Genomic DNA, 21,440 nt, shown 5'->3' with positions numbered 1-21,440 from the left:
CTGCAAAAGTGGCATATTATGGCTATTTTCATTGTCTCATTGAGTACGGAATTATTTTTTGGGGCAACCAGCCATTAGCAAGGAAAGTGTTCATTACACAGAAGCGAGCTTTAAGAATTATATGTGGATTGCGCCCAAGAGACTCTTGTAGAAATAGTTTTCGTAATCTTAAAATATACACAACTGCATGCCAATATATTTTTTCTCTCATGTGTTTTGTTTGTAAAAATATAGATATATTTCAACCAAACAGTAATTCTCATGAGCATAACACACGGAGGAAGAATGACATACACAGTGAACTCAGAAATTTGAGCCTGGCACAAAAGGGTGTCCACTACACTGGAGCAAAACTCTTCAATGCTCTTCCTCCCGAAATAAAGACAAAGATTCACAACAATAGTGAGTTTAAGAAAGCTCTAAAAATATTTTTGCTAGAAAAAGCTTTTTACCGTCTAGATGAATTTTTAACTAAATAAATTGTAATATTTTAATATTATATAATACAAGTTGACATAATGCCACTATGAATTTTATTTAACCTGAGCTCTGTAACTGTGTGTGCTCCGTATCTGTTTTCTGTAGTGTTTTAATGATTCTAAGAAAATATGTATTTTCTTTTTCTATATTGCTGCCCAAAGAATTTACTGTATAAATTTTTATATAATTATGTATTCAAATTTCTGTATATGCTATAAGATTATCAGATTGTATTTGTAAAAACCTGACTCGTTCCACGTCCTTGTGTATCCAACACAGTTGGACCTATGGAACACGAAATAAATCAAATCAAAACGAAAAAATCGTGTGAGAGCAACTTGTAATAAAACTGAATACGAGACAAAAAAGGAAACAGAGAAGAAGAAGGAAGAAATATACATATTATTGAAGAGTCATGGCAAGGGACTGGCTACAAACATGTCTGATATGCAGTCCGAATATAAAGTGACTGGAATTTCGAAACCTGGTGCTCCTCTACGGGAAGTGCTGAAAAACTGTGAAAGTTCTGTGAAAAGCGACGTCAACTGTGTCATAATCAGAGGGGGAAACGATGTCTATAAAAATGAAAGCAGCCTTGCTATAAGAACACTGAAAGAATCGCTAGGAAAAATTTCACAGGTGAAGGTATTTGTTGTAAACATTCCCTACAGACATGACTTAACGTAAGACTCGTGTGTAAACAGAGAAATCATCGCAACAAATCGGAAATTCAGGAAGATTTGTAGCGGTTTTGTGCACACAACTTTCACTGAAGCAACGAATTCAGTAAGAGAGCATTTTACTAGACATGGACTGCACAGAAACAACCTAGGCAAGAAAGTGCTCGCCAAAGAAATTCTCCAGGTGATAAAGACAGCAGGAGTGGATGCCTATGTAAAAATAGCACTACCTGCAACAGGTTTTCTGCCAATGACAACAGAAAAGAAAAGTGCACCAACAGCATATGAGGAAGAAACATCTGCAGATACACCCTACGATGAAAAAATTACAACTGTGCAAACATGTAAAGCGTCACAGTCACCAGTGGCATTATCAGTAGCAGCAGTGGAAAAGGAAGTAACAGTAGCATCAACTGCAGAAGTTTCACCAGCAACAGTAACTATAGTGCCTCTAAAAGGAGAAATGAGATTTGCAGCAGGAGAAGCAGCATCAAGTGTTACGAGTAGACGGAAAACAGCACCTCCTGTCCGTCTAAATGATTTTTTTAGTGGAAGGCAGCAACATGAAGAAGCCCACGAGATAAGTAGTGTAACAAATTTCATAACACCTCACCAAAACGTTCAATCTAAAATAAACAACAATTATGATCTTAAAATTTGCTATCTGAATGTTCAAGGACTAATAAATAAAGAATTTATTGTAAACAGTTTTGGACTAGATAACAAATTTGATATTTTCTGTCTGAGTGAACATTGGGTTACTTAGAGTGTACTTCCAGTTGTCAAACTTGATAACTATAATGTAGCAAATAGTTACTGTAGAAAACTGCATATAAGAGGTGGTGTGGCAATATATATTAATCAGTCATTCAGAAGCTCCATTGTTAAGTTGGACCTAGATTATTTATGTGAGGAACAGAACTTTGAAGCCACTGGTATAGTTATGGACAATCTTAAGTTAGTAATAGTATCCCTTTACAGGTCACCTAAGGGTATCATCAATGTATTTCTAGAAAAATTGGACATGCTGTTAGATGTACTAAGAGGGGCGAGATGGTTGCATTATGACGTAGTAATTGGTGGAGATCTGAATGCAGATTTTGATATAATAACACATAAATGTACTGTGACTGAGTTGAAAAACCTTCTAAGACAGTGCAATTTGCACTCAATCAATAACAGGCCCACAAGAGATAAAGCATGTCTTGACAATATTTTTGTCAACTTTAAAACTACAGAAGAATCATGTGCTGTTACAGCGTTTCCATTTTCAGATCATGACTCTGTATCTTTAAAATATACAAGTAGGTTCTGTATTGATAATAGTAATATTCCTAAGCCTGTCCCAAAAGTTATAATCACCAGACCTGTCACAGATGACAAAATTGTTCAGCTCTGTAAGTCCCTTGCTGAGAGAGACTGGTTCAACCAATGTCATGGTGACACAAGTTATAGTCCTAGTGCTGATTTGTCAGGAAAACTATTATTTGAGAGATTTTTTAAAACATTTCTGACACAATTTAATGACAACATCCCCATAAAGAAATGCAAATTAACTGACAAAGGCTTTACAAACAGGGCTACAAACAGACAAAATTCATAGTTCACTAAACAATTATCAAATATGAAAAACCAAGTTATGGTGTTGCACAATATATGTAGCAATCAGAAAACAGAATATGCCACATTAGCCTATATAAAATGCAGGAATGAGTATAAAAAAGCCATCGTAGAAGCCAAAAAAGCACATAATTTCAATACCATTGATAATTCCACAAATAAGTGCAAAGCTGCATGGAAATTAATAAATGGTGTTGCTAAAGATGTAAGAAGCAAAAAAATAATATAAGTCCCCAAAAATTCAATGATTTCTTTATTAAATCTGTTGAAAATGTAGGAAATACTATAATCAAACCCGATATCAGTTCATCAGAGTTACTTTCTAAAAATGTTTGCAGAACACCAACAGACACAGGTACGTTTATGTTCTCCGAGGTCTCACCTAGTCATGTCCTAAGCATTGTAAAATGGAAGAAATCTTCAGACAGTGTAGATATATACGACATATCCTGTAATTCACTAAAGAAAGTAATAGACTATATTGTGTACCCCTTAACATTCTGTATAAATAAATGCATATCTGAAGGATATTTTCCTGAAGAACTCAAAGTGGCTAGGGTAATTCCAATATATAAAAAGGGAGATATGGACTTACCTTCCAGTTACAGACCAATCTCCATAGTCCCAGCTTTTTCTAAAATACTGGAATGTGTAATTTACCGACAGCTATCTGTCTATTTTGAAAAATTAGGAATAATTAGTGAATCTCAGTATGGTTTTAGGAAAAAGTTGTCTACTGTGGATGCTACAGACTTTTTAGTCAAATACTTACATCAGGTGTTTGAGGATAAGGGCTATGCTCAACTCACATTTTGTCATCTAAGCAAAGCTTTTGACTGTGTAAAGCATAAGCCACTCCTAGAAAAACTGGAATTCTATGGCATTAGACATAACAGCCTTAAGTTAATAAAATCATATCTTCAGAATCGTAAGCAAGTTGTTTGTGTAGGGAGAGAAATGTCGAGTATAGAGCAAGTCAAGGTAGGTATTCTGCAGGGATCTGTGCTGGGCCCCTTTTTGTTCCTGATAATGATAAATGATCTGCCGTCATTTATCAAGTCCACCACTGTGTTGTATGCAGATGATACAACATTTCTTCATGCTAGTGAGGATTTCAATAGCCTTAAAACTTGTGCAGCAAAGACAATTGACCAAGCATCCTATTGGTTTAAGGCAAATGGATTCCTGCTGAATGAAAACAAAACACAGCAGATGGTCTGTAGTCTTAGAGACAAGCTTCTGTCAGATGATCCAAGTTATGTCAAATTTTTGGGGGTATACATTGATGATAAATTATCTTGGGGTCAACATGTACACTATATTAGTGGTAAATTGTCAAGAGTTATTTACCTGTTAAGGCGACTTATGGATTGTGTTCCTGAAAAATATGTTAGAACATCCTATTTTTCATTCTTTCAAAGTATAATAACATATGGAATTATTTTGTGGGGGAACTCTAGCTGTGTACATGACATATTAATACTGCAGAAAAAAGCTATTCGGATAATTACTGGTTCTGCATGTAAGGCACACTGTAAACCATTGTTCTGTGAACAGAAAATCATGACTGTTATAAACTTGTACATATACTATATTCTAATTTATACGAAGAAGAAATTACCAGAAACAAAAACCAGAGAAAATGTACACAGCCACAATACAAGAAGGAATAGGTGCCTCTATATTCCTTACCACAGATTGTCAAAGTCACTCAACAGCTACGAAATCATGGGGTACAAATTATTTAATAATCTTCCTCAATCTGTTCAAGAATTACCTGAACAATTATTCAAACAAACAATTCATGACTGGCTAGTCCTCCACCCATTCTATGACATAAGAGAATTTATCAACTGTAATATAATACTACAATGTTAACAAGAAACCTGTTGTTTCTTTCAAATTATTAATTGTATTTTAGTATGTATATGACGTTGTCTATTGCTGTAATGGCCGAATGACAATAAAATTATTATTATTATTATTATTTATTATTATAGTGGCTGTATCAGAAAACTCTCTTCAGTTTCTCTGAATCCATTCTTCCAAGCCCATTTATTTGACCATTAAGAATCAATGCATCACATTTATTGCTATTTCCTTTGTCATTCAATTATCGAACAAAGTAAAATGGATTATTCAAACTTTAATAATAATTTTGAAAGCTCAGGTATCAAATTTTGGTTATTAGTATGTTTACTTCCTATACTACTGCATTACAGCTTCTGGTTTTGTCCCTGCAGTATAGTACATACATGTACTAAGATGCAATTTTTTTTACATGGTATTTCATCATGAATACGAAAACAGATGGTCATCAAAACTTACCTACTATGCCAAGGAAGACAACTAATCCCACAGTAATTCCTGTTATTGATGCAGCATCCAGACCTTCAGGAGGGATGGTTGTAGCTGATAATCTTCCAGCTGACTTCACACTGGGGATCGAGTATGATATGTTTATTGATCTGCTTGCAGTGGCACTGGTTTCACTGCTGTTCCCTGAAGGTGGTTGATGTTTCTGAGAAGAATCAATAGTTGATGGTGATCTGTAACCCATACTGCTATCTGTAATATCAACTAACTTCTTTTTTTGAAATGGCAATGTCAGTCTTGATTGCGAAAACATGCTGAAGTCTTTCACGCTTTTACGATTTCTGTCACTGGAAGTATTGTTCAACTGAATATTACTTGCAGTTCTGCTGGAATCATCACTGCCAGGCACAAAGTTAAACCTACCATCATTTCCACAAGTGCTATTTACTGATGATCTGTTCACACAGTCCGTTGTCTGTACAGTTTCTGAATCACCAAGGGTAATGACAGACCTCTTGTTCTTCTTCAAACTATGAGAATTTTTGTTTCGGAAACCATACTGAAATTCACTGTCCACTTTGTTAAACCTTTCACTTTTTGTGTTTGAATTTATGTTGTACAAAAATACACTTTTGTCTCCAACTTTCTTTAATACTGGGGCATTTGCACTTGTTTCAAACACATTCTTCCATATGGATGCAGTATTTACAACTTGTAAACTTGGATGTTCCTTATTTGGGTTCAATAGTTTGTCTGGGTCAGCAGAAAGTGGAGTAGTGAATTGTTCGTGGAAGACACTTGCTTTCCTACTGAAATCACTGCCACTGTGCCCATTATTAGACTGTACAGAATTAAGCTCTAATAGATCTAGTTCACCACTTGAAATAGCTCTTTTATGGACAAATGTAACTCCTGGCCGATTTACAATAGCAACAGAATACTCTTTCTTCACAGCCTTTGGATCTTGGTAACTGAATATGGCTTGTACATGCTTTTTCAAGAATGTCTGACTAGATGGTAGTAAGACTTTGTACACATCTTCCTCTTCTGTCTCCTTGGTTCCAGATGTTACATTCAGCAATGGTAAAAAGAGCAGCAACAGCATAACTGCAAACAGTAAAAATATTAGTAACTACAGAAGAAAAAAATTAATTTCAATAAAGCACAAGAGCAGAAATAAATTCTGCCACTCTAGCACAACCCTATTGAAAATCTTTAATGTTACACACAAAATCAAGTTAACATAACACTACACAAAGTTACAAATTCTTTTCATTGCAAATGCCTCAAATGGTTCTTTAGCATGGAAGGAAATCGGACAACAAACATGAATATTTTTAAATTAGGGCTACCAGAGAGTACCAAATATAAATTAATGAAGAATACATAATGTTTTTATGTCTTCATATATGCAAATGGTGTATCTGAATGCACAACCCAATCTATGCTATGTTCCTACTTTATAAGCTTAGGAGTAATGTCAGCCAAAACTTACTGCTGCATTCATATTTTGCTTATATCCACCCCCATCTTTCATATGGTATTCTGCTCTGGGGAAATTCTCCCAATTCAATATCAATTTTCAGATGGCAAAAAAAAGCTCTTCGATGTATAGTGGGTTTATCTTCTAGTGATACATGCAGGGAACATTTCAAAAAACTTAACATCATGACAGTTCCTTGTTTGTACATCTATTATTGCTTACTACACGTAAAAGAAAACATAGCTCAATATCCCCTTAGGTCATCTGTCCACACCCACAATACAAGACGAAACCACACAATTGATCTGCCATACTCCAGACTGTCTAAGATACATTATAGTTATAAATATGTAGGCCTCGAAGTGTTTAATATGCTCCCTAAAATTGTACAAACAGTACCTAAAAGTAAATTTAAGACAACATTGGGTCAATGGCTCAAAGGTAAACCATTTTACTCAGTTGATGAATGTAAAGATTGTAAGATGGCAGATTTGCTGTTTTAACATAGAGAAAGGAACCTCTGCCTGTAGTAGGACCTAAATTTGTATCAATAGCTTAGGATAATGACATAGTGTCATCAACATGAATACTCCCTGCTTAATATGAATCTGTATAATGTTTTCCTTTTTATTGTAAAATTAATAATATATAAAATTCCAAATGTGTGCTATTGTACTACACTAAATTTCATATGATTTATATATACATTGTTATGAGAATATAACCATCTTTATACTGTAATTGAACTTACTGACGAAGCCCATTGTATAAGAAAATACTGAACGGCTAATAAAGATTCTTATTCTTATTAAGGTTGTTATGTTTTGTAGCTCTAAGTTCTTCCTCCTTTTCACATGCACACTGTTGTTTAGTGAGACTCATGTGACTAAAACAACTTTGAGTGTCAGGTAATTTTCTGTTTTGTGACAAATGTTTAAATACGGTACTTTTTTAAACAAAGAAAGTATCTAACATACATAAGAAGACGAAGAAAACATTACATCCAACAAACATTACATCCAACAAGACAATGACTAGAACATTGGTAACCCACATGCACAACTAAGATTCATTCATCAAGTTCTGCACATTCTATTATGAAGTAGAACTTTCAGGGATGTTAAAGTAAACAGAATGTATGATAGCAAAGTGATGTATTAGAGGAATTAGACATTTGGTGCCACAGAACTGACATGTTGTTTTTTTAACAATGAGGTATTCAGTGACTAATATTTGAATGGATGGATATGGCGAAACAGTTTCAAATGTCACCAGTGTACTTATAGGTGAATAACTGTCACTGTATATAAGGAAGGAACCAGACAAATTCTAAATAGTCGGCAACTGCTGGTTTTGATGTGAACCGTAAGTTTTATGTCTATTCTTCAAGCACCGATTTACCTGCAGTATTGTTAAAGCAACTAGGAATATCAGAGTATTTGGACCAAATGAAGTAAATGAACAAACCATGCAATTTTAAAGAGTGGAATTGACTTTGCTTTGATCAGTGATATATATGCTGCTCTGTTATAAGTACTGTACTTAAGCATAAAATTTTCCACGAAGTTATCATACTCAGTTTGTACAATACCACCAAGTAAATATGAGAGTGTGTTACAAACTTAGCTAAAATACAGCAAATTCTATTCAACTGAAGATTTCCTAGAAAAAAATCTTTATAATATATGTGTTTCACAAGTATTAAAGAGAATCTTAAAATTCTTAACAAAGCTAGTTATTTTCTGTGTATGTAGTTGATTATTGTATAAAACTTGACTATAATGTAAACTTTGGTAAAGTCAATTGTTTGGCCAGTTCTGATAGGTGAATAATGATTTATTCTGTTCTATTCTGGTCATAACTTTGTCAGTGTTCTGGTGGCTTTTATTTACTAGTTATTCTTAAATACTAATGAAACACTGAACGATCATGAATGTTGCACTCTACTACATGAACCATACTTATGAGTTAAGTATCCTAGACTGTCACAACAAATCAAGTTTTAGTGTTTCACAACTTAATGAAACAATGAATGATCATGTTTGCTGCACTCTACTAGATAGAAAGTGTTTATAAGTTAAGCATCTCAAACTGGCTAGAAGAAATCAAGTTTCAGTGTTTCACAACCTCACTAAGATCCATGTGCCTCATGTATAATTCACATCAGTAGACATATTCTTCTATATAATACGCCTTTAGACCTCTGATTAATTGATTACAACACTTTAAGGTACATGAGAATGCTGGCTTTCTCAGCAAATCTTGATGATAAAATTTTCTCGAGTTGACAGTCAAGTCAATACATAATTCTCCAGCAACGTTTCAGCAAATTTCTTACTTGCCATCTTCAGGCAATATGTTGGGTTCATGAATCAGCTGGGTCTTTATAGCTACTGGGTCACGGGCTTCTGTGCATCCTTGGCGTTGGTCAGACTAATTAGGTGTGAGTGGAATCGGTGCAGCGGCGTGTGGTAGGTGGGAGCCGTGGGTGGTGGGTCCCACTGTCTTGTCTCGGTGCGGCCTGTTTCTTCCGTCAGTTGCCCCTGTCCTGCCTCCATGGATTTGCTCTCATTTTATTCTTGCTAATTTGTGTCCCAAGCAATGCTAAGTTCAAAGCCACTATCCCTACTGACCTGGTTATCTCTAATCTCTTTAATAATTGAGTCCCAGAAACCATTCGCTCTACACAGCACCTAGGTTTGTTCCATTTGAAACATGTATTCTTCACGGAGGCTGTTCTCCGCTACCACAGATTTTTCCTTTTGTCTGAGGCAAACACTTCTCATATGCTCGGAGATGCATTGTGTGATGTAAAGCTGCATCTGTCCAGTATACTATGTTCCATCTTCAGAGGAAATGCTGTAGACACCCAGTGTTCTGAGACTCAAGTTATCCTTCATTGAGACCAGCATGTTCCTGATTTCTGATGGAAGATGGTTTTGATCTTGATCGTCTGGCAATCTTTGCCGTGGGCAACCCCACGTATGGAAGCAATGCCAGGCCCTTGTTGTCCTCGTCTTACTGTAGGTCATCTTTCTTATTGCTAATTTTGAGGGCATGTCTAATCTGCATTCCAGTGTAGCCATTTTTCTGAAAGGCTCTCAGTAGGTAGATTGTCCTTGTTGCATGTCATGCACTCTGTGGACAAGGGCAGTGAGCATGGATTTCCATTGTGCTGAGTGGTGGAAGCTGTGGGTGTTGAGGTACAGGTTCTTGTGTGTTTTCTTTCAGTAGACCAAGTGTCTCAGCGTGCCATCTGTTTTCTTCTTTATTAGGATATTGAGGAAGATTAGGCACTCATTTTCTTCTAATTTCATTGTGAACTTGATGTTCTCATGTATGCTGTTCAGATGGTTGAGAAATCCTTTTAGGGTGTCCTCTCACTGTGTGGCTTTTTGCTTTCTTACAGATAAATCTCTGCAGTCTTGGTACACTTGAAATCCCCATGCCACAGTACCTTAGCAAGCCGTTAGAGGAACCAAAACAAAACAGCATAGCCCATTTATAAAGTTGAGTATTATGCTTGCTGTAGCCAGACACAGAGATTGAGACATGTACTCACTGCCGTAATTAGTGCACATACTTGCAGCAAGTAGGAAGTACACAGCAATGGGCCAGAGATAAACCCTCTTCTATGATGCCATGTCACATGCTGCGATACCGTCATCTCTGGAGCAGGATAAAGTTCCATGCACAGAGACAACTCATTCTGGCATTCTTCCCTACATGCTCATCAAATATGCACTGGTTATTGCTCTATCAACAAATTGCACTGTGAACCTGGATTATATTTGTTATTTGTCTCTGGCTGAGATTCACACAGCATTACAACAGACTTGAGCCTAACATAAGGAGCCGGCCGCGGTGGTCTCGCGGTTCTAGGCGCGCAGTCCGGAACCGCGCGACTGCTACGGTCACAGGTTCGAATCCTGCCTCGGGCATGGATGTGTGTGATGTCCTTAGGTTAGTTAGGTTTAAGTAGTTCTAAGTTCTAGGGGACTGATGACCACAGCTGTTAAGTGCCATAGTGCTCAGAGCCATTTTTGAACATAAGGACTTGCAAAATTTCAGTGTTGATCCTTTATGTAAGTGCAACCAGCAAGAAGCTTCTGCTGCGCACCGAATTCTTTAATCCCGACAGAATTTGTAACTAAAGTTTTTATTGAAATAAAGGGAATAGATAGACTGTTCCAACAGTATGGTGGCATTTGAAATGTACAATGCTGCAGCAATCCATACTGGGTTGGTGGGAGTGTACGGCAACAATGCAACATCATATATGACACTCGTTAGGTGGCACAGATGGTCTTAGGTTCCATTGTGCTCAAACAAGTCTGAATGACAAAGAACATTGTGTTTGACCATCTCTCTGTGACGAACCAGGAATTGTAAGGGGATGCCCCAGTGCTCGAAGACTGGTACCTCACAAATGAAGTGATAAAACGCCTCATTTCCTGGCTGCCTATTTGTGCTAGACCTGTTTACTATTGTAGTCACCTTGGCCTGTTTCCACTTGCAAGGGACAGGTATTTTAGTTCAGTCTAAAGACAATGAGCCCATCTTCCCGTAATCCTCCAAAATTGGTGGCAGTAGGCATCAACTAGGCTGACTGTAAGGATGAATAATTTCCCCATGATAGTCCAAGAAGCAGTACCTTACAGAAGCTCTATCAGCAAACACATGAAAATGCCTACATTCTGCCTCTGCTTCAAATTGGCTGGAGGCCTGAATGTTAAATAATTTTGTGAAGTCGTCTGGAGTTCACAAAATTGAGGAGCCGGCTGGCTCCCTTTGTCTAGTGAAGCAGTGTTGTGGCCCCTGGGGTGGATGTAGTGTATTTCAGAAGTTGGGAGCAGATGAGTCAAGGTCATCAATCAAGTTATTTCTTGCTATTTTGGGAAATTTACAGATTCTGTGAATGTGTCCTTGTGCACAGGTGTGTTTAGTGAATGAGACAGACTTGGCAAGGTTTTCATTCACACCAATAAGTTCTATGTCTGAACGTGCTTTCTTTTCAAGCTGATGGCGTAGCCAAAGCTGGTAGCCCAATAAAATAAAAATTTGGAAATTTAGACAGTTGAAATGTGTTTAATTTGACATTCCGTACTGCTAGACGTTTCTTCACTTTACACAAGGCATGGAATCACCTTCTCGAAATAACCAACATTCAAATGCCATTTCTGAATGAGGAACCGTTACATACAAAATGTACGTAGCGTTACTCATCTCACTTACTGAACTGACATCATTTGGTTCCAGTAATTTGGACATAGAGGAATTATGGGCAAGGTGTAAAGAGACTGTAAATCGTGCTCTAGAGAACGATGTGCCAAGTACAGTGGATTACGGACGGAAAACACCCATCGCGGTTCAATAACGAAATTTAGAAAATGCTGAGGAAGCAATGACCGTTGCATTCCCGGTTCAAACAAGAACGCGGTAATGACAACAGGCAAAATTGAACAGTATTCCTGCATCTGAAAAAATATCGATGCTACCGTCATATCTTAGCAATAGATCTTGCCAAGAAGCCGAGAAAATTCTGGTCCTTTGTAAAACCGCGAAGTGCGACTGAGGCTTCTCGCAATTGCTTTGGCAATAGAGGATAGCGAAAATAAAGCCGAAGTTTTAAATTTCGCATTTAAGAAATCGTTAACGCAGGAGAATCGCACAAGCATACCGTCGTTTGACAATTGAACGTGCTCCCCTATGGACGACAGAATAATAAGCATCCCTGGCGCAGAGAAAGAACTGAAAGCAAATAAGTCGCCAGGTCCGGATGAAATCCCAATTCGGTTTTACAGAGTCCTTTACGGCATTAGCTTGCATTTATCACAATCTCTCGCCAGCGCAAAATCCCCAGTTACTGGAAAAATCACAGGCGACTCCTGTATACGAGGGTTGGAACTTTAATAGTGGCAACTATTTATTTACAGCTCGTACAAAATAGATACGTTTTCCAAAATTTTACTGACCTTCAGAGTAATCACTAGCATTGTGCACAACCCGTTGCCAGCGATGTGGAAGTCGTAGGATACTCTTAGCAGTCCTGTTGTGTTGATAGTTCGAGCGGTGCGGTCTATTGCCCGGCGAATTTGTAGCAGTTCTGAAGCGAATGCCATGAAGTGTTCCCTTCAGTTTAGAAATCGAGTTGAACTTACGAGGGTCAGGGAAGTGCAGTAGGTGGTATAGCACTTAGCAGCCCCATCAGTCAAACAAATCAGCAACAGCTTGCTCTGTACGTGCTTGAGCATTGTCCTGCAAAACGATGGTCAGGTCCGGCAGAAAGTGTCATCACTTCTGTCTCTATGCTGTTCATTTTTGGAACACAACCTACGACCAGCTTAGAGGAAGACGTGCTGACACTTTCTGTAGGACCTGACCATAATTTTGCAGGACAATGCTTAAGCACGTCCAGTGCAAGCTGATACTGATTTGTTTGACTGATGGGGCTGCTAAGTGCTATACCACCTACTGCACTCCCCTGACTTAAGCACTCGTGAATTCAACTCGATTTCTAAACTGGAGGAAACACTTCAAGGCATTCGCTTCAGAACTGCTACAAATTCGTCGGCCAATAGACCGCGCCCCTCGAACTGTCAACACGACTGGACTGCTAAGAGTATCCTACGACTTCCACATCGGTGGCAACGGGTTATACACAATGCTGGTGACTACTTTGAAGGTCAGTAAAACTTTGAAACACGTATGTATTTTGTACGAGCTGTAAATAAATAGTTGCCACTTTTAAAGTTCCAACCCTCGTATAGGGAAGGTACAAGACGGGCCCGCAAAATCACAGACCAATATCCGTCACATCGATCTGCTGCAGAATCCTTGGAATATATTCTTAGTTGCAATACAATAAGTTTTTTGAGACCGAGAAGGTTACGTGCGCGAATCATCATGGTTTTAGAAAACATGTCTAGTGCGAAACTCAGCTTGACCTTTCCTCACATGAGATCCTGCGAACCAAGACGGAGGGCAAACAGGTAGAGCCCCTATCTCTAGACTTCTGGAAAGCTTCTGACACGGCACCCCACTGCAGATTGTTAGTGAAGGTACGAGTATAAGGAATAGGTTCCCAGATACGTGAGTGGATCGAAGAGTTCTTGAGTAATAGAACCAAGTATGTTGTCCTCGACGGCGAGTGTTCACTAGAGATAAGGGTATCTTTTCGACGATCACTATAGGGAATACTTAGAGAACCAGCATTTGAAGCTGACAGCACTGCCACCAACGTACATATCGCGTAAGGATCACGAAGGTAAGTTAGGGGAAATTAGGGCTCATAAGGAGGCGTACAGACAGTCGTTTTTCCCTAGCTCTATTTGCGAGTCAGACAGGAAAGGAAATGACTAGTAGTGGTACAGAGTACCCTCCGCCACGCACAGTACGGTTGCTTCTGGACTATGTATGCATGTAGATGTTTCTGTACCTACTTCATGCTGGTGCGCTTTGCCGGTAAAGTTAATCATTTGCATATCCAAGTATATTCTACACCTCATGTTAATGTGATATTTGTTGCGTGCAAGTTGGCTACACGGTGTTGGATTTTAAACTGCCAACATTGTAAAGTAATTCCAAATGCAAACAGGCCTTTTGTGTGCCTAGCCTTCATCGCTTAGGCGAGTACCACCGAACAAACTTTAAGGTTTCGAGTCCCATTGTATTCACGGTATGGACTTTATAATCTGTATGTTCATCGTCTTCCGGCAGTAGCCAGGGACGATTATTATCGTAAAACAGGTATCTAAAGCCTAATGTTTCCAAATTCGAGTCCAGTACCTTAACAGTTGAGTCACCCGCTCGGTTTCGAGGAGTAGGTAACAATGTAGTGCGAAGAGTAATTGACAGCACAGCAGATGAAGTACACTACTGGCCATTAAAATTGCTACACCACGAAGATGACGTGCTACAGACGCGAAATTTAACCGACAGGAAGAAAATGCTGTGATATGCAAATGATTAGCTTTTCAGAGCATTCACAGAAGGTTGGCGTCAGTGGCGACACCTACAACGTGCTGACATGAGGAAAGTTTCCAACCGATTTCTCATACACAAACAGCAGTTGACCGGCGTTGCCTGGTGAAACATTGTTGTGATGCCTCGTGTAAAGAGGAGAAATGTGTACCATCACGTTTCCGACTTTGATAAAGGTCGGATTGTAGCCTATCGCAATTGCAGTTTATCGTATCATCTACATCTACATGACTACTCTGCAATTCACATTTAAGTGCTTGGCAGAGGGTTCATCGAACCACAATCATACTATCTCTCTACCATTCCACTCCCAAACAGCGCGCGGGAAAAACGAACACCTAAACCTTTCTGTTCGAGCTCTGATTTCTCTTATTTTATTTTGATGATCATTCCTACCTATGTAGATTGGGCTCAACAAAATATTTTCGCATTCGGAAGAGAAAGTTGGTGACTGAAATTTCGTAAATAGATCTCGCCGCGACGAAAAACGCCTTGCTTTAATGACTTCCATCCCAACTCGCGTATCATATCTGCCACACTCTCTCCCCTATTACGTGATAATACAAAACGAGCTGCCCTTTTTTTGCACCCTTTCGATGTCCTCCGTCAATCCCACCTGGTAAGGATCCCACACCGCGCAGCAATATTCTAACAGAGGACGAACGAGTGTAGTGTAAGCTGTCTCTTTAGTGGACTTTTTGCATCTTCTAAGTGTCCTGCCAATGAAACGCAACCTTTGGCTCGCCTTCCCCACAATATTATCTATGTGGTCTTTCCAACTGAAGTTGTTCGTGATTTTAACACCCAAGTACTTAGTTGAATTGACAGCCTTGAGAATTGTACTATTTATCGAGTAATCGAATTCCAACGGATTTCTTTTGGAACTCATGTGGATCACCTCACACTTTTCGTTATTTAGCGTCAACTGACACCTGCCACACCATATAACAATCTTTTCTAAATCGCTTTGCAACTGATACTGGTCTTCGGATGACCTTACTAGACGGTAAATTACAGCATCATCTGCGAACAACCAAAGAGAACTGCTCAGATTGTCACCCAGGTCATTTATATAGATCAGGAACAGCAGAGGTCCCAGGACGCTTCCCTGGGGAACACCTGATATCACTTCAGTTTTACTCGATGATTTGCCTTCTATTACTACGAACTGCGACCTTCCTGACAGGAAATCACGAATCCAGTCGCACGACTGAGACGATACCCCATAGGCCCGCAGCTTGATTAGAAGTCGCTTGTGAGGAACGGTGTCAAAAGCTTTCCGGAAATCCAGAAATACGGAATCAACCTGAGATCCCCTGTCGATAGCGGCCATTACTTCGTGCGAATAAAGAGCTAGCTGCGTTGTACAAGAACGATGTTTTCTGAAACCATGCTGATTACTTAGCAATAGATCGCTCCCTTCGAGGTGATTTATAATGTTTGAATACAGTATATGCTCCAAAACCCTACTGCAAACCGACGTCAATGATATAGGTCTGTAGTTCGATGGATTACTCCTACTACCCTACTTAAAAATTGATGCGACCTGCGCAATTTTCCAATCTGTAGGTACAGATCTATCGGTGAGCGAGCGGTTGTATATGATTGCTAAGTAGGGAGCTATTGTATCAGCGTAATCTGAAAGGAACCTAATCGGTATACAATCTGGACCTGAAGACTTGCACGTATCAAGTGATTTGAGTTGCTTCGCAACCCCTAAGGTATCTACTTCTAATAACTCATGCTAGCAGCTGTTCGTGTTTCAAATTCTGGAATATTCCATTCGTCTTCCCTGGTGAAGGAATTTCGGAAAACTGCGTTCTATAACTCCGCTTTAGCGGCACAGTCGTCGGTAACAGTACCATCGGCACTGCGCAGCGAAGGTGTTGACTGCGTCTTTCCGCTTGTGTACTTTACATACGACCAGAATTTATTCGGATTTTCTACCAAATTTCGAGACAATGTTTCATTGTGGAACCCATTAAAGGCATCTCGCATTGAAGTCCGTGCCAAATTTCGCGCGTCTGTAAATTTTAGCCAATCTTCGGGATTTCGCGTTCTACTGAACTTCGCATGCTTTTTCCGTTGCCTTTGCAACAGCGTTCGGACCTGTTTTGTGTACCATGGGGGATCAGTTCCATCTCTTACCAATTTATGAGGTATGAATCTCTCAATTGCTGTTGTTACTATATCTTTGAATTTGAGCCACATCTCGTCTACATTTGCATAGTCAGTTCGGAAGGAATGAAGATTGTCTCTTAGGAAGGCTTCTAGTGACACTTTTTCCGCTTTTTTAAATAAAATTATTTTGTGTTTGTTTCTGGTGGATTTGGAAGAAACGGTATTGAGCCTAGCTACAACGATCTTGTGATCACTAATCCCTGTATCAGTCATGATGCTGTCTATTAGCTCTGAATTGTTTGTGGTTAAGAGGTCAAGTGTGTTTTCGCAACCATTTACAATTCGCGTGGGTTCGTGGACTAACTGCTCGAAATAATTTTCTGAGAAAGCATTTAGGACAATCTCGGAAGATGTTTTCTGCCTACCACCGGTTTTGAACAAGTATTTTTGCCAACATATCGAGGGAAGGTTGAAGTCCCCACCAACTATAACCGTATGAGTGGGGTATTTATTTGTTACCAATTCGCACTGAGTATCAACTTCGAAAGGAGGATATAAGATGAACATCAACAAAAGCAAAACAAGGATAATGGAATGTAGTCTAATTAAGTCGGGGGATGCTGAGGGAATTAGATTAGGAAATGAGGCACTTAAAGTAGTAAAGGAGTTTTGCTATTTGGGGAGCAAAATAACTGATGATGGTCGAAGTAGAGAGGATATAAAATGTAGGCTGGCAATGGCAAGGAAAGCGTTTCTGAAGAAGAGAAATTTGTTAACATCGAGTATAGATTTAAGTGTCAGGAAGTCATTTCTGAAAGTATTCGTATGGAGTGTAGCCATGTATGGAAGTGAAACATGGACGATAACTAGTTTGGACAAGAAGAGAATAGAAGCTTTCGAAATGTGGTGCTACAGAAGAATGCTGAAGATTAGATGGGTAGATCACATAACTAATGAGGAAGTATTGAATAGGATTGGGGAGAAGAGAAGTTTGTGGCACAACCTGACCAGAAGAAGGGATCGGTTGGTAGGACATGTTCTGAGGCATCAAGGGATCACCAATTTAGTATTGGAGGGCAGCGTGGAGGGTAAAAATCGTAGAGGGAGACCAAGAGATGAATACACTAAGCAGCTTCAGAAGGATGTAGGCTGCAGTAGTTACTGGGAGATGAAAAAGCTTGCACAGGATAGAGTAGCATGGAGAGCTGCATCAAACCAGTCTCAGGACTGAAGACCACAACAACAACAACAACAACATCTACTTCGACTTCACTACAAGATAAACCACTACTGAGAGACACAAACACTCCACCACCAATTCTGCCTAATCTATCTTTCTTGAACACCGTCTGAGACTTTGTAAAAACTTCTGCAGAACTTATTTCAGGCTTTAGCCAGCTTTCTGTACCTATAACGATTTCAGCTTCTGTGCTTTCTATTAGCGCTTGTAGCTCAGGGACTTTCCCAGCACAACTACAACAATTTACAACTACAATTCCGACTGTTCCTTGATCCAAGCACGTGCTGTATTTGCCATGCACCCTTTGAGATTGCAGCCCACCCCGCACTTTCCCGAGGCCTTCTAACCTAAAAAACCGCCCAGTCCACGCCACACAGCCTCCGCTACCCGTGTAGCCGCCAGATGAGTGTAGTGAACTCCTGACCTATTCAGCGGAACCCGAAACCGCACCACCCTATGGCGCAAGTCACGGAATCTGCAGCCAACACGGTCGCAAAACCGTCTGAGCCTCTGATTCAGACCCTCCACCCTGCACCAAAGGTCCGCAGTCGGTTCTGTCAACGATGCTGCAGATGGTGAGCTCTGCCTTCATCTCGTAAGCAAGACTGGCAGCCTTCACCAAATCAGATAGCCGCTGGAATCCAGAGAGAATTTCCTCATATCCAAAGCGACACACGTCATTAGTGCCGACATGTGCCACCACCTGCAGCTGGCTGCACCCTGTGCTCTTCATGGCATCCGGAAGGACCCTTTCCACATCAGGAATGACTCCACCCGGAATGCACACGGAGTGCACACTGGATTTCTTCCCCTCCTAGCCGCCATATCCCTAAGGGGGCCCATTACGCGCCTAACATTGGAGCTCCCAACTACCAGTAAGCCCACCCTCTTTGCGATTGCCCGGACCTTGAAGGCTGAGAATGATCCTCTGAAACAGGGCAGGCAGCTGCATCTGGCTCAGCCAGAGACATTGCCTTAAACCTGTTTTGTCAGACGCACCGGGGAGGCTTTTTGATCAGCCTCCGGGGACGTCTTTCGCTGCCTGCCATGCCTTGGAATGCCCTCCCAATCAACCACAGGGGAGAGCTCAGCCCCACTGCGGGCAGCAACCGGGGCAACCACAGCGGCAGACCGATCTGGGGACAGACGGGACGAGGTTGACATCCCCGTGATACCCAAGTCCGGTTCCCCACAGTGGTGCCCATTGGCAACAGCCTCAAGCTGCGCGACCGAGGTCAGCGCCGCTTGCAGCTGTGAGCGAAGGGATGCCAACTCTTGTCCTCATCCGAACGCAGCAAATCACAGTCCCTGTCCCTGCTCGCGTTGGTCGAGATCCAATGACTGTTGCAGAATATGGAATCGGTGGGTTCAGGAGGGTGATACGGAACCCCGTGCTGAATCCCAACGGCCTCGTATCACTAGCAGTCGAGATGACAGGCATCTTATCCGCATGGCTGTAACAGATCGTGCAGCCACGTCTCGATCTCTGAGTCAACAGATGGAGACGTTTGCAAGACAACAACCATCTGCACGAACAGTTCGACAACGTTTGCAGCAGCATGGACTATCAGCTCGGAGACCATGGCTGCGCTTACCCTTGACGCTGCATCACAGACAGGAGCGCCTGCGATGGTGTACTCAACGACGAACCTGGGTGCACGAATGGCAAAACGTCATTTTTTCGGATGAATCCAGGTTCTGTTTACAGCAACATGATGGTCGCATCCGTGTTTGGCCACATCGAGGTGAACGCACATTGGAAGCGTGTATTCGTCATATCCATACTGGCGTATCACCCGGCGTGATGGTATGGGGTGCCATTGGTTAAACGTCTCGTTCACCTCTTGTTCGCATTGACGGCACTTTGCACAGTGGACGTTACTTTTCAGATGTGTTACGACCCGTGGCTCTACCCTTCATTCGATCCCTGCTAAACCCTACATTTCAGCAGGGTTATGCACCACCGCATGTTCCAGGTCCTGTACGGGCCTTTCTGGATACAGAAAATGTTCGACTGCTGCTCTGGTCAGCACATTCTCCAGATCTCTCACCAATTGAAAACGTCTGGTCAATGGTGGCCGAGCAACTGGCTCGTCACAAGACGCCAGTCACTACTGTTGATGAACCGTGGTATCGTGTTGAAGCTGCATGGGCAGCTGTACCTGTAAACGCCATCCAAGCTCTGTTTGACTCAATGCGCAGGCGTATGAAGGCCGTTATTACGGCCAGAGGTGGTTGTTCTGGGTACTGATTTCTCAGCATCTATGCACCAAAACTGCGTGATAATGTAATCACATGTCAGTTCTAGTATAATATATTTGTCCAATGAATACCCGTTTATCATCTGCATTTCTCCTTGGTGTACGAATTTTAATGTCCAGTAGTGTAATTAACAGTGTTGTGTGTATATTAGGTGAGAACATGCCTTTAGAGTAGGAGCCAGTTTGGCTAGTGGAGTAGATAACAGGGTGTCGCTCGTAGCACGTAAAGCGCGACCGCGGCACGGTATGCGGGCGGAGAGCCAGTATCGATTGCGCAGCCTCCCCCGGGGCGGACAAGGCGCGAAGCGACTACGCGCGCTTCGCGGTGCTTACACTGTACAGCGTCTGCCGCATGTCCGTCTTGGTCCGCTAGCAAACGAGGCACACCGGTAACTACTGGTTAGTTCAAAAATGGTTCTGAGCACTATGCGACTTAACTTCTGAGGTCATCAGTCGCCTAGAACTTAGAACTAATTAAACCTAACTAACCTAAGGACATCACACACATCCATGCCCGAGGCAGGATTCGAACCTGCGACCGTAGCGGTCACGCGGTTCCAGACTGAAGCGTCTAAACCGCACGGCCACATCGGCCGGCCTACTGGTTAGTGTTTTGCGCATTAAACAACTGACAAATCCGTCACTTTCGTCGTAATAATTCAGGTTCTTTCAAAAAGATTCACCCAACTTCACACGACGAGTCTGACTATCGTCAGAATTACTGTCGTGCGCCTGGTGGTGGGGCAGATATAAATGAAAACTTCGATCCCCAACGTAATTGTAAAAAGTACCTCAAGATTGCACGTGAACGCATGTAAAAGATATATTCTGGGGTTATCAGATGGTTTCTTTGAAAATAAAAACGTCGGAATCCAATGCGTGAGCCAAAATTTACCCCAAGTTTATATCTTCACTAATGTCGGAGGTAGTTTCGTGAAATCGAATTACTCTGTTAGGAACAGACTCTATGAACCCCCTTACTTAGAATATACAGTCAGTTTAATTTTTCCTTGTCTGTTTCCCACTTCCTTTAGTATTTCTCACTCGCATGCACGTGACGTGATAGGTGACGAAGCGGAAGGTATGCCGACGTATCAGTCTGCTTAAACACTACAATATTCCTTGCCGGGTCGCTATAACATCCCAAAAGGGCTTATTAGCTTATTTCAACAATTATTGTTGCTCGCTTTTCGCGCGAGGTCAGGGTAGTATTTTATTATCAGTGAGAGTCATAGACGCTTCTGGTTCATAATTTT

The 21,440-nt window shown here is 40.8% G+C and overlaps 1 protein-coding gene across 2 annotated transcripts in view; it reads right to left on the bottom strand.

The window, feature by feature from the left end:
• The window catches only part of LOC124709119, a 221,737-nt gene that overhangs the window by 24,066 nt on the left and 176,231 nt on the right, over positions 1-21,440 (bottom strand). For both annotated transcript variants that reach the window (XM_047240817.1, XM_047240825.1), the window contains one exon: positions 5,109-6,203. In XM_047240817.1, the coding sequence (XP_047096773.1) occupies positions 5,109-6,203 (1,095 nt within the window). The remainder of the gene's footprint in view (positions 1-5,108; positions 6,204-21,440) is intronic.

The sequence above is a fragment of the Schistocerca piceifrons genome, chromosome 1 (assembly GCF_021461385.2).
Source record: "Schistocerca piceifrons isolate TAMUIC-IGC-003096 chromosome 1, iqSchPice1.1, whole genome shotgun sequence".
Lineage (NCBI taxonomy): Eukaryota > Metazoa > Arthropoda > Insecta > Orthoptera > Acrididae > Schistocerca > Schistocerca piceifrons.
Note: the sequence above shows the minus strand (reverse complement) of the source record. Positions and strands in the feature narration are given on the sequence as shown.